This window comes from Loxodonta africana, chromosome 1, assembly GCF_030014295.1.
Source record: "Loxodonta africana isolate mLoxAfr1 chromosome 1, mLoxAfr1.hap2, whole genome shotgun sequence".
Classification (NCBI taxonomy): Eukaryota; Metazoa; Chordata; class Mammalia; order Proboscidea; family Elephantidae; genus Loxodonta; species Loxodonta africana.
Window position 1 is genome coordinate 231855162 of NC_087342.1, and position 14928 is coordinate 231870089.

The 14928-nt window shown below is 38.6% G+C and overlaps 1 protein-coding gene across 2 annotated transcripts in view; it reads right to left on the reverse strand.

Moving 5' to 3' along the window:
• The window catches only part of PRKN (parkin RBR E3 ubiquitin protein ligase), a 1623853-nt gene that overhangs the window by 488850 nt on the left and 1120075 nt on the right, over positions 1-14928 (reverse strand). For both annotated transcript variants that reach the window (XM_064293116.1, XM_023559354.2), the window contains exon 7: positions 6277-6413. In XM_064293116.1, coding sequence (XP_064149186.1) covers positions 6277-6413 — 137 coding nt within the window. The remainder of the gene's footprint in view (positions 1-6276; positions 6414-14928) is intronic.

Below are 14928 nucleotides of genomic sequence, written 5' to 3' on the forward strand. Positions count from 1 at the left end.
TAAGGTAGAAAGAACATGGGCCCTGGGCTGCAAGAAAGCCAGGTGTGAGTCCTGGTACTGTCATTTTCAAGGTACAGATAGATCTAGAGAAGAAAATGCCCCCCGGTGACATACATAAATCTGTTGAAACTTTTGTGGTAGAATTATAATCCAGAAATAGATATTCGTCACCACAGGGCTCTGAAACAATGTGGTGAGGCATTTAAAGCTGTGATGGTAGAAAGATAAATGGGCAACTCTTCTGAGAAATCGACAAGGCCCACCTAAGCTTCCAAAGCCACAGATAGCACCAGGGCCTGACTAGGGTCCAGTCATCCTACAGTTTTAAATATTGAGGTGGGCCGATAGGATTCAAGAAATTTCCTTCAGCAATGTGATTACCATGATAGGCAGCAGGCCGCCATGCTATATCTAACAGGGTCTGGCCCTCGACATTGAGGCTTCCCTGGAGCAATCCGGCTTCCAGAAAGCTGCCCTTTCTATATGTTATTAGTGCCTTACTGGTTTACCACTTTATTTCTTTTCATACATATTATACTAAGTTTGATTTCATAATTTTGCCTTACATCTCTTACCTCTTCAATTAAATTGTACATTCATAGACACTAACAAAATCTTTTAATGTACCCCACCATGGGAGAAGGTGTGCCACAGAAATAATATGTTTTCAATAAGTTCTTCCTCGCAATGTAGTGCTTTTCTTTATAGTGTGATATGATTTGATTTTTAATTTGTTTTTTGATGATTTTATATGTTCTCGTCTTATGCTCCATGAAAAAAAGGCAAAGTCAAATAAACCAAAGAGAAAGCTGGTCAGAGAGATAAATAATGCTTGATAATTGGCTGATTTATGTGCTGACTTACAAAAAATACCCAACGTCCAGTTAAAGAATGTAGAAAAACCTGTTCCTCTAAGAATATACACATACGCGCACACGCAAATTGTACACCCAGCTTATGAGAACATAGATTTAAATGCCAACCAGAATGAGTCAGTATTCATCGTGGGCTTACTGTCTTCAGTATTTAACCTACCAACTCTTTATAAGTCATTATTTCAATGAATCCACATGAACGCTTATGAAATGGGTGCTACTGTATTACCCCCTTCTCCCTAAAATGAATTTGAGGCAAACAGAGCTTCAGTAACTTGCCCTACAAAGTCAGTGAGTCTCAGAGTTGGGGTTTGAACTGGGATTCTCAGATGCTCTGTGTATTGTGATTGTCATTGTTAGTTGCCACAGAGCTGGCTCCGAATCCTAGGGACCTTATGAGAAACAGAACAGAACACTGCCTGGTCCTGCACCATCTTCATGATAGCTGGTATTGTCTCAATCCACCTCACTGAGGGTTTTCCTTATTTTTGCTGATGCTGTACACTCTACACTGAGTTTCTGTGTGTATCTAAAGGTAAGTACAAAATGATGGTTCCTCTCAGGGCCTATGTATCAGATAGTCCTGGGTCCTATACTGCAAAGGAAGTGTCCTGAGGGGCCAGTGGGGCCTAACAATACGAACTGTGAGTGGAGTTCTTCCTTCTGGGTTAACTTTCAACATGTGAGAGACCACCTGCCCTTGGCCTACAGGATTAGGCTATATTATCTCATCTTAACTAAACTAACTCTGTTAAAGCTGACAAAAAGAGTCCTGGAAACAAACTGTTAATTACAGACAGTACTAATATTGCAAGCACAACTGAGAGGGGAGGGCAGCACTGACACTGTGGGGTCCCCTTATCCTTGACTGTGACCCTCACCTGGAGCACCTAACATGCCTGGAGATACATGCTAATGAGGGTGTGCAGCCATTATAGTAATGAGACACAGCAACACTAAGCAACTAATACATGAAAATCGAGTCTTCAAATCTTTTTTTTTTTTTTTTAGCAACAATTAGGGACAATCCAGTGTGCTTTTAACAAAGAAAGGAAAAAAAAAAAACTGTAATTACATTTCAGAGACGCTTTTCTCATAATGTGAGAAACAGTTATACTTTGAACAATACTTTAAAAAAAAAGACTGAAATAATACATGATAAGCAATAGGGTGATGCAATATATTGCCCTATGAGCAATCACGTCTGGAGAAATATTTTAAGATGTTGTTGAAGATATATGCGAGGACTGCAGTGGATTTTGCAGAGCGGAAGTTTTCCTCCACAGCTGGATGACAGGCTAGTTGTCTCTAACCTGTCTCAGCTTGTGGTCCTTGCCAGAATCCTCTCCTTATAAGACACACAAAGACATCACTTTGCATTTGTTGCTGCTTGTGTTGTTAAGCACTAAAGGAAAGAGGTGCCAGAGACTGTAGCTTCTTAGTAGAGACATTTTAAAAATGAAAGCAAGGTCCTATGGAGCAATATGTTTCAATAACCAGTAACGAGGCGACTACATTCACAGAAAAACATTTAAAAGGCTTCCAATGAAAAATTATACAATTAGATTACTAATTTGAAATTCTTTCATTCCAGGCCTCACTCTGCAATTAAAACAGAGGTTGAATGCTGGAGTGATAAAGTTCTAAAGGTGTCTTTCACATAGATAATCAAAACATAAAATAACTATGTTGTTGCAGTTGCCACTGAGTTGGCTCCAATGGATGGCGAGGCCATGTACAACATAATGGAACATTGCCAGCTCCTGTGCCAACTTCGTAGTTGTTGGTATGTTTGAGTTCATTGTTCAGGGTACTGTCAACCATCTCACTACAGGTTTCTCTCATTTTTGCAGATCCTCTACTTAATCAAAAATGATGTTGGTAAACGATAACCTGTTGCAGATGAGTCGATTCCGACTCATAGCGACCCTAATAGGACAGAGTAGAACTGCCCCATAGGGTTTCCAAGGAGCACCTAGTGGATTTGAACTGCAGACCTTTTGGTTAGCAGTCATAGCTCTTAACCACTACGCCACCAGGGTTTCCTGGTAAACTATAAATGGCTCTATATCCCTATAAGGATATACCCTAAGGAGAAAACAAAGTGCAAAATATCTGAAGAGTGTTTTCACTAATTATCTGTTGTTAGTGGTGCTGGTATTGTAATACTGATACAATTGTAGGTGGATAGTGACATAAGGACAATGAGAAGTTATGTTGACATCTCTCAGCAAAACTATTTTTCCCAAGGGAGAAAGCAACAACACATGTAAGCTTCCTAATCTTAAGTAGCAATCCCATAACCTTGAATTTGAAATGGAACTACCAACAGAACTGTTATTGTAGCTCTTACTGAAAACATGAAAAAGCAAGAAACCGTGTCTCCCATTGCTTTTCAATAGGCCTGGAAGCAGGGTACAGCCTAGTAACAGTGGGCATACCCAGCACCCCAATTGTGGCACGTATTATGATTTTCTGTGGCCAGGGCTCAGGACTGGTTAGAGAAATCGCTGGTTCCAGGTCATGGGGCAAGAAATTATAGGAAAAGCATCAGACATTCTGTTATACCAGAAAGCCCCCATAATGGGTACAAATGAGTTTACAGTAATATTTTCTTTACTCTTCCTTATGTTTGAAAATTTTTTACAGTAAAAAATTAAGAATCAAAAAACAATGAGTGATAAATTGACTTTGAAAAGTACTTTGAGTATGAAAATTTTGAAAATAAGTATTTAGAAATCTTTCCATCACGATGTAGTTTTGTGGGAAAAAAAATTTACCAATACAAAATCATTACTTTAAAAGGATTCGAAAAAAAGAATTTTCCAACCTGCATGGAAATCTTCCAGATGAATGTTTCACTGGTTTTTTAACTCTTTTCTAAAAATATAAAAGTACAGTATCTTTCAATGACTTGTCCTTAAAAACATATTGGCTCACATATTATGTGGACCTTATTAACAACAACAAGAACAAAAAACCTTTAACATCACTGGCAGTTGTTAAGAACTCTGCTGCTAACCAAAAGATTGCAGTTTGGGTCCACCATCCGCTACCAGAAAATCCGTGGAGTATCATAATTTAGAAAACTAACAGTGCAGTTAGCTTCTTAGATTTAGATCTGTCATCATTCTGGGGCGTATTTTTCAGCTTCGGTATACATTTAAACTAAGTTTAAAAATACATGGAAATGAAAATAAGACCATTGAATCAAGGTAACACATAAGTTCAAATCACATTTACTGAACGAAAGGAACGTATTAATCACATTTCAGTCATTAAAATATGTCTGCCCTTAACATACACCTTACTCCATATACACTAAGTAACGCAAAATGGATCATTGACTGAGGTACACGAGCTAAAACTGGAAAACTATTAGGAAAAAGCATAGGGTAAAGCTACAAGACTGTGTTTTTGACAATAAATTCTTAGATATGGCACCAAAAGTATGACCAACAAAAGAAAAAAAATGACTGCATCAAGTTAAAAACTTCTATTCATCAAAGTACTTTATCAAGAAAGTAAAGAGACAACCCACCGAATGGGAAAAAACACTTGGTAACCATATCTCTAACAAAGACTCAGTATCTAGAATATATAAAGAAATCTTACAATTCAAAAGAAAAACAACTCAATTAAAAATGGGCAAAGGCCTTGAACAGACATTTCTCCAAAGATGAGGTATGAATGGCCAACAAACATAGGAAAAGATGTTCAATACCATTGATCATTATGGAAATGCAAATCAAAACCAAAATGAGGTATCATTTCAAACGCATTAGGATGGCTACAAAAAAAAAAAAAATTCTGAAACAAATGTTGACAAATACATAGAGAAATACGAACACTCCCACATTACTGGTGGATATGTAAACGGATGCTGCAGCAGTGTAAAACAGGTTGGTGGTTCCTCACGAAGTTAAACAGGATGGCCATAACATTAATCAGTTCAACTCGTAGGTATGTATCCAAAAGAAATGAAAACATATGTCCACACAGAAACTTATATGCAAATATATATAGCAGCACTATTTACAAAAGCCAAAAGGTGGAAACAATCTAAACACACATCAATGGATGAACGGATAAACAAAATGTGGTATGTAAATACGACGAAATATTTTTCAGCCATAAAAATGAATCCAGTACTGATACTTGCCACAACTTGGATGTACCAGGAAAGCATTATGCTGAGGGAAGGAAGCCAGACATAAAAGGCCACATATAAAGCGATTCCTTTTATATGAAATATCCAAAACGGGCAAATTCATAGGGACAAAAATCAGAGTAGTGGCGGCCAGGAGGAAGGGGACAGTGGCAATAGAGAGTGATTACTCAATAGTTATAGCTGTTCTTCTGGAGTGATAACAAATCCAGGAGCTGTGGAGAGGTAGTGGCCACACGGCACCGTGAATGCACTAATGCTGTTGACCTCTAGGGTCACTGTGAGTTGCAGTTGACTCGATGGCAATGGATTTTATATATATATATGTATGTATATGTGTGTGTAGGCGTGTATACAAACATACACACGTATATACATATACATACACATATATGTTTTATTGAGGAGCAATATATATATATGCAGTAACAATAGTACAGGCAGATCTTGAGTTACCAACATCTGACTGAAGGACAACTCATACTTGTCCTTCAGTGTTACATAAATTTGCCCTCACTTTGAAATTCTTCCTCTCAATCACCTTCGCTTGCTGCACTTGTAGCTTTTAAATCACTGAAAAGGCTTCCAGCCTTTTCTTGCTCAAATAAGGTTAAATAAGAACCTTAAGCACCTGCTCCAACTTACCTACTAATTCGATTTAAAAGACTTAAAGACACAGGGACGGATCTCGTTGGAAACCCAGGGACTGCCTGGATAGTGCAAGGAAAGGTGTTTTGCAAAGTTAAAAAATATTTAAAATGTTAAAAATTCAGCTTTATCTCATTTTATTGAATTTTTTAATATGTCCTTTCCTATACAGGCTACGTACTCATTTTTGTAACAATGGGGACATGCAATTGTGAAATGCGGGTAATACTGTTCTACATCCATGGTAACCAATCTCTTAACCTGAAGGATAAACCCGACCTGCAGACACACGTTGTGGGCCTTGGGTGGGTAATATTTCAAAATTTATTTTTAATGCCTTTATGCAAGTTATGCATTTTCCAGTTCAATAGAGGTCCCTCCACTTCCCAGTGTTTTCGTATCTTTTGAGATCCAAACCTCAATGTTTCTTACCCAGCATTGCTCAAACTTGTATTTGAAATTTCAACCCCTTTCCTAGGGATTAGCAAGACAGTTTTATATCAGTAGTTCTTTTCCTAAGTAGCGATAGAAATGAAAAAAGAAAAAAAAAAAAACCTAAAAAATAAAAAAACTTGCTAGACTTACCCACACAAGGCAGGGAGTAGCCGAGCTGAGGGTCATGGACAAACTGCCGGTCATTGAGCCTTGTCACGCAGTACAAGTGGAAACAGTCTAAGCAGATCACGTGGCGGTAGTCGCACTGGAAAACCAGGACAGGGCTCCTGCACAGACAGAGAAAGACGTTTCCTCTAGCATCTCAGAGGGGAGAAAAGGCAACGCGAGCTTTACAAGTGTCTGTAATCCTGTAGGGTTTCTTAGGACCTTCTCTGTATAAAGACCTGTGCCGATTAGCACTGAGCTCATGTACACCAACACGACACCTTAAAAATTGGAAGCACTCTGTGAACTATATAGAACACTTATTTTCCCAATCTTTTATTTTCATGTTAGCATATTTTCCAGTCAGTTGTATTAAACTGGAGCTCAGATGTGAACTCTCTCTAGAAGACTGACTTACTCATAAATTCCAATTAACCTACTTATCACCCTATCTGTTTGATCTGTTATTACACCATATTACTAATACATCTCCCATACACCGCCATTTCCTTGAAATATATACTGCATTTACTTCACAGTTATATTTACAAAATACCAGGCACCATAAGGTTTTAGATAAATGTATCTCCAATTTAATTATAACAAAATATAGAAATTTCCCACTGATAAAAGAAAAATCAGTATTCCGCCAAAGTCGATAGAATTACTTACATTTCACTGGCAAATAAAAAAGTAGAATTTAGAAATAAAGGATATTTGACCAGTAATTTTTCTGCTATATGATTTTGCTTATTGGGTCATCCTCATGCCTCGAGAGTATTAAAGGTTTCAAATTCAGATAAGGGAATTACTTACAAGTCCTCAAAATTATGGATTGCCTCAAAACATTTTCTAGGCAAAAATCTTTAAATAACCATGTATTTCTGCTAGCAAATGAACCACACAAGTTTATTTCAAAAAGGAGACAAATTGAATTTATTAATTTGTAATTAGCTCCAAGGCAATTTTAATAGTAAGAAAGTTATTAGTCTATTTTAATGCACCTATTCCCAATATAATGATAACGAAATACAAAATACAAGTGTTCATTTTGCATCCAGCTCTTAACATATATAGAAGTTCTTCAAAACCCCTTTTCCCAGAGAAACTGATATTAAATATTAATATTAGTAGAAGGTAATTTCTTAACAATTAAAAGATTTTCAAAAAATTCTCTTTATTTCAAGTAAAAGATAATAGAAAACAAAATGGGGGAGCTTGGAATTTTAAAAGCCATGGGATCTATAGGACAATGATTAAATTAATCAATTAATTTGAGAAAGAAGGTCCCCTAATGTGTTTAGTGCACCTCATTTTCTATCGTTGAACAAACTGAAGTCCTTTCTGGGCCTTTGCTTCCATTTCCAGGGCTTTACCCAATCTGACATTGATTGTGTTCTGAATATTCCATCTTTTCCTTTGTTATGGATTGAATTGCATCCCCCCAAAATATGCATTAAACTCCTAACCCCTGTACCTGTGGATGTGACCCTATTTGGAAAGAGTTTTCTTTTTTAGGTTAATGAGATCATCAGAGTGAAGGGTGGGTCCTAAACTTAATCAACTCTGAGTTACAAGAACAGCAAAATAAATGCAGAGACACTGCAGGGGAAAGACCAATTCCATGTAAACACTGTATACAAGCCAGGGAATGCTAAGAGCCAAAAGTCACCTGGGGCTACCTACAATGGAGACACTTACATGGCTAAGACCCTGATTTAGACTATTAGCCTCCAGAACAGCAAGAAAATAAATTTCTGATTTTGAAGCCACTTACTTGTGGTCCGGGCAGTCCCCAGGTTTTGAACAACATCTATTCCTAAGTGTGTCTTTAAGAATTTGTGGATAACTTGGAACAGGTACATACAATTCTTATTTAGCCTTAAAAGAAAGAGATTTGGTGATACAGTGGTTAAGCACTTAACTGCTAACCAAAAGGTTGCCAGTTCAAATCTACCAGCTGCTCCTTGGAAACCCTATGGGGTAGCTTTACTCTGTCCTATAGGGTCACTATAAGTTGGAATCGGCTCAATAGCAATGAGTTTTTTCTTTTGTTTTAGTGCAAGAAAAAGCTGAAGCCTTTTCAATGATTTAAAATTTGCACCTGCAGCAAGTGAAGAATTTGTTGTGAACAGTGGTAGGATGGCGCAGGACCGGGCAGTGTTTCATTCTGTTGTGCACAGAGTCACTATGAGTTGGAACCGGCTCAATGGCACCTAACAACAACAATAACATGAGTTGGTTCAATTATTTTCAGAGTGATGGGAAATTTACACAACATTCAAGGAGAAGTAAGAGTTCTCCATAAGTTGAATGCTCATAACCTAGAGACTTACTGTTTGTGTGTTACGGCAGTACTAACCAACTAAGACACCCAATAATTTCTTCTTCAAAGATGATAAACTAAACTACTTGTGTATTTCTACCACAAGAATCACACACACACGCACACACACTCACGCACAAGGACACACATAATTTCAGCTGGGGCCACTATGTTGGCGTTGTTATGTACTGTTGAGTCAGTTCTGACTCATATTGGCCCTGTGTACACCAGAATGAACAACTGCGTGGTCCTGTGCCATCCCAATGACCTTTGCTATGCTTGAGCCCGTTATTGTGGTCACCCTGTAAAACCATCTCGTTGGGGATCTTCCTCTTCTTCACTGACCCTCCACTTTACCAAGCATGATGTCCTTCCTGATAAAATGTTCAAAGTATGAGAGACTGAGTATTCTTCATATAGTCCAGCTTCTCGTATTTTTTCCTCAGCATACAGATTCAATGAGTATAGTGAGAGGACATAACCCTGACACATACCTTTCCTGACTTTAAACCACACAGCATCCCCTTGTTCTATTTGAACAGCTGCCTCTTGATCAATGTACAGAGTCCCCATGAGTGCAATTAAGTATTCTGGAATTTCCATTCTTTGCAATGTTATCCATAATTTGTTATGATCCACACATTCGAATGCTTATGTGTAGTTATATAACATAGGTAAACATATTTCTGGTATTCTCTGTTTTCAGACAGGATCCATCTGAAATCAACAGTGATATCCCTCGTTCCACGTTCTCTTTTGAATACGGCTTGAATTTCTGGCAGTTTCCTGTCAATGTACTCCTGCAACTGTTTTTGAATGATCTTCAGCAAAATTTTACATGCATGTGATATTAATGATATTGTTCCATAAATTCCACTATACCTACTATATTTTATATTTTATTTATTCTCTTATAACTAACTTCTGTGAAAAAAAAAATCTCAGTTCTTGTTTTAGCAACATGGAAGACTATAGACCTGTAATCTGCTATCAGGAGCCCTGGTGGTGCAGTAGATACCATATTTTTACACAAATAATGTGAACTTTCTATGTTTGTTTGCCAACCATGCCTTTGCCCTGTGAGTTATTTTTGTAAGCAAGCTAGGCTAATTATTTTTACATGCTGTTGTAAAAAATAAGCATACTGCACTTAGAAAAATACCTCACAGAGGAGGACAAGGTTGGCAAACAAATGTAGAAGGATTGCGTTATTTGCATAAAAAGATGGTGAGTGCTTGGCTGCCAACTGAAAGTTCAGCAGTTTGAACCCACTGGCCACTCTGCAGAAGAAAAGATGAGGCACTCTGCTTCTATAAGGATTACAGCCTTGGAAAACCTATTGGGCAGTTCTCCTCCATCCTATAGGGCCACTGTGAGTTAGAATTGACTTGCCAGCAATGCGTTTGGTCTTAGTTTGAACCTGCTATAAACACATGGAAATATTGAAGAAAATATTAGAACAGGTATTAAAATACTCTTATATGTATGCTGAGCAAATGATACGAGAAGCTGTACTATATGAAGAACGGGGCATCAGGTTGGAGGAAGGCTCATTAACGACCTGTGTTATGCAGATGACACAACCTTGCTTGGTGAAAGTGAAGAGGACCTGAAGCACTAATAAAGATCGAAGACCACAGCCTTCAGTATGGACTGCACCTTAACAAAAAGAAAACAAAAATCCTTACAACTGGACCAATGAGCAACATCATGATCAACGGAGAAAACATTGAAGTTGTCAAGGACTTCGTTTTACTTGGATCCACAGTCAACAGCCATGGCAGCAGCAGTCAAGAAATCAAAAGACGCACTGCATTGGGCAAATCTGCTGCAAAGCACCTCTTTAAAGAGTTGAAGAGCAAAGATGTCACCTTGAAGACTAAGGTGCGCCTGACACAAGCCATGGTATTTTCAACTGCATCATATGCATGTGAAAGCTGGACAATGAATAAGGAAGACTGAAGAAGAATTGACACCTTTGAATTGTGATGTTCGCAAAGAATATTGAATATACCAAAAGAACGAATGAATCTCTCTTAGATGAAGTACAACCAGAATGCTCCTTAGAAGCAAGGATAGTGAGACTGTGAATTACATACTTTGGACATGTTGTCAGAAGGTATCAGTCCCTGGAGAAGGACATTGCGCTTGGCAGAGTACAGGGTCAGTGGAAAAGAGGAAGGCCCTCAATGAGGTAGACTGACACAGTGGCTGCAACAATGAGTTCATGCATAACAACGATTGTAAGGATAACTCAGGCCTGGGCAGTGTTTCATTCTGTTGTGCATAAGGTTGCTATGAGTCAGAACCGACTCGATGACACCTAACAACAACAACAACAACATATGTATTATACGATTAAAAAGAGAGCTTGGAAGCAACCCTGTAAAAGAAATAAAGAAAACATCATACTGACAAACGTTAAGCATGTGAATTGTTGACACAGAGTCCCACAATGATATTAAGTATACGTTATTCAGGCATTTGGTCTACCAAATGTGTTCTTTTCCACCCTTATCAGAAAGAGTTCCCTTTCGTGTGGGAAGGACTAAAGTAAACATTTACAGTTTTGTCCTTCAGTTATAAGTATTGTTCAAAGGGACTTATGCCATCTGGACAATCCACAGAACATCAGTTGGTCAGATTTAGTGATACATCATGGTACTCGGAACAGATTAGCAAGAAGTGGCAAATACATTACAGGTAGTGGTGTGAGATAAACCCTATGCAGATTCAGGGGCTATCATATTAGTGAATGTTTTAGAGATCTTGGGGTTGGGCGCTGAGGCACATACCCTCCAAAATACAGGACAAATTAGTCCACCTGCGTCTCCTAGCAGTATAAGTGAAATATGAAGCAATTGTAAGCTCTGTGGAATTAGAGGAACTAGAGGTTCTGGTCCTCTTCCACAGAAGGAAACATATTCTCTTAGGGACATAGGAAAGATTTCTTCTAAAAACTAATCTATACCTACACCAGGTCACTTCAACCTCCTTGTTCTTTGCCTATCAACATCAAGTGGAAAGTCATGAAATGATAGACACTACACTGGTTTAAACCTTTCACGACCCACACCTCATCTAATTCTGTGTTGAAGACACAAAAATCACACAATCAATAGTTACTGATTGAACTTTCTTGTTGTTAGGTGCCGTCCAGTTGGTTCTGACTCATAGCGACACTATGTACACTACTAGAGTGAAACACTGCCAAGTCCTGCACCATCCTCACAATCGTTATGCTTGAGCCCATCCTTGCAGCCACTGTGTCAATCCATCTTGTTGAGGTACTTCCTCTTTTTAGCTAACCCTCTACTTTACCAAGCTTGATGTCTTTCTCCAGAGGCTGATCCCTACTGATAAAATCTCCAAAGTATGTGAGACACAGTCTCGCCATCCTTGCTTCTAAGGAGCATTCTGGTTGTACTTCTTCCAAGACAGATTTATTTGCTCTTTTGGCAGTTCATGGTACATTCAATATTCTTCGCCAACACCACGATTCAAAGACATCAATTCTTCTTCAGTCTTCCAGCTTTCAGCTGTGTATGAGGTGACTGAAAACACAATGGCTTGGGTTAGGGGTACCTTAGTCTTCAAGGTGACATCTTCGCTTTTCAACACTTTAAAGAAGTCTTTTGCACATTTTCCCAATTCAGTGCGTCTTTGGATTTCTTGATCACTGCTTCAATGGGTGTTGATTCTAGATCCAGGTAAAATGGAGTCTTTGATAACCTCAGTCTTTTCTCCATTTATCATGATGTTGCTTAGTGCTCCACTTGTGAGGATTTTTATTTTCTTTCTATGGAGGTGTAATCCACACTGAAGGCTATAGTCCTTGATCTTCAACAGTAAGTGCTTTAAGTCCTCTTTACTTCCAGAAAGCAAGGCTGTGTCATCTGCATAATGCAGGTTGTTAATAATATCACTGGTTCCACGTCCTTTTCTGGAACCACCCTGAATTTCTGGCAGTTCCCTGTCGATATACTGCTGCAGCCACTTTTGAATGATTTTCAGCAAAATTTTGCTTGCATGAGATATTAATGATATTGTTCTATAATTTCCACATTCAGTTAGATCACCTTTCTTGGGAATAGGCATAAATATGGATCTCTTCCAGTCAGTTGGCCAGGAAACTGTCTTCCATATTTCTTGACATAGACGAGTGAACACCTCCAGCGGTGCATCTGTTTGTTGAAACATCTCAACTGATATTCTGTCAATTCCTGAAGCCTTGTGTTTCTCCAATGCCTTCAGAGCTGCTTGGACTTCTTCCTTTAGTACCATCAGTTCCTGACCATGTGCTGCCTCTTGAAATGTTTGAACACCAACTAATTCTTTTTGGTATAATGAATCTGTGTATTCCTTCCATCTTCTATTGATGCTTCCTGCATCGTTTACTATTTTCCCCATAGAATCCTTCACTATTGCAACTCCAGGCTTGAATTTTTTTCTGAGTTCTTTCAGCATGAGAAACGCCAGGTGTGTTCTTCACTTTTGGTTTTCTGCCCCCAGCTCTTTGCACATGTCATTATACTACTTTGTCTTCTCAAGCCACCTTTGAAATCTTCTGTTCAGTTCTTTTACTTCATCGATTCTTCATTTTGCTTTAGCTGATCTACGTTCGCAAGTAAGTTTCAGAGTCTCCTCTGACATCCACCTTGGTCTTTTCTTTCCTGTCTTTTCAATGGCCTCTGGCTTTCGTCATGTATAATGTCCTTGATGTCATTCCACAACTCGTTTAGTCTTCAGTCACTAGTGTTCAATGTGCCAAATCTATTCTTGAGATTGTCTCTAAATTCAGGTGGGATGTACTCTCTTGGACTTGCTCTGATTTCCTTCAGTTTCACCTGGAACTTGCATATGAGTAATTGATGGTCAGTTCCACAGTGGGCCCCTGGCCTTGTTCCCTCTGATGATACTGGGCTTTTCCATCAAGTCTTTCCACAGAAGTAGTCAATTTGATTCTTGTGTATTCCATCTGGTGAGGTTCACGTGTATAAAAAACACCACGTGTATAGTCGCCATTCATTTTGGTGAAAGAAGGTATTTGCAATGACGAAGTCGATGGTCTTGCAAAATTCTATCATTTGATCTCCAGCACTGTTTCTATCACCAATGCCATATTTTCAAACTACCGATCCTTCTTCTTTGTTTCCAATTTACAAATTCCAATCACTAGCAATTGTCAATGCATCTTGATTTCATGTTCGACCAATTTCAGACTGCAGCAGCCGATATCTTCTATTTCTTCATCTTTGTCCATAGTGATTGGTGTGAAAATTTGAATAAGAGTCATATTAACTCATCTTCCTTGTAGGTGTATGGATATTATCCTATCACTGACAGCGTTGTACTTCAGAATAGATCTTGAAATGTTCTTTTTGACAACGAATGCAACACCATTCCTCTTCCCAGCTTAGTAGACTATATGAACAACCAATATAACATGGCCAATACCAGTCCATTTCACCTCACTAATGCCTAGGATATTGATGTTTATGCGTTCCATTGCATTTTTGACGATTTCCAATTTTCCTAGATTCGTACATGTCAGGTTCTGATTATTAATGGATGTTTGCAGCTGTTTCTTCTCATTTTGAGTTATGCCACATCAGCAAATGAAGGTCCCGAAATTTTTACTCCATCCATGGCATTAAAGTTGACTCTACTTTGAGGAGGCAGCTGTTCCCTGGTCATCTTCTGAGTGCTTTCCAACCTGGGCGGGGGGGGGGGAGGGGGCTTATCTTCCAGCACTATATCAGACAATGTTCCACTGCTATTCATAAGGTTTTCACTGACTAACACTTTTCAGAAGTAGACTGCCGGGTCCTTCTTCCTAGTCCATCTTAGCCTGAAAGCTCAGCTGAAACCTGTCCTCCATGGGTGACCCTGCTGGTATTTGAATACTGGTGACATAGCTTCCAGCATCACAGCAACACACAAGCCCCCACGCTATGACAAAGTGACAGACACGTGAGGGTTCCAGCACATGGAGATGGACAAAACAATCCAGGTCAAAAGCGGAGAGTAATGTTGAGAAGGTACCAAGCCTGGAAGGACAATGCCTAGATATCTAGTGCAGCTGATTTCCCCATTTATCCAAACGATAGCAAAATTAAACAGAAATATGTACTTATGCATGTCAGAATCATCTGAAATGTTATCAAAAGGAAAAAAAGTTAAAATAAAAATATTAAGTAGATATCACTAGGGAAATAAACAAAAAATTTTCTCACTGCCGGGGGAGGGGAGGGGGTGGGATTTGTCCTTAAATTTATCTTACACTTAACTTTTGAAAATTCAAATGTTCT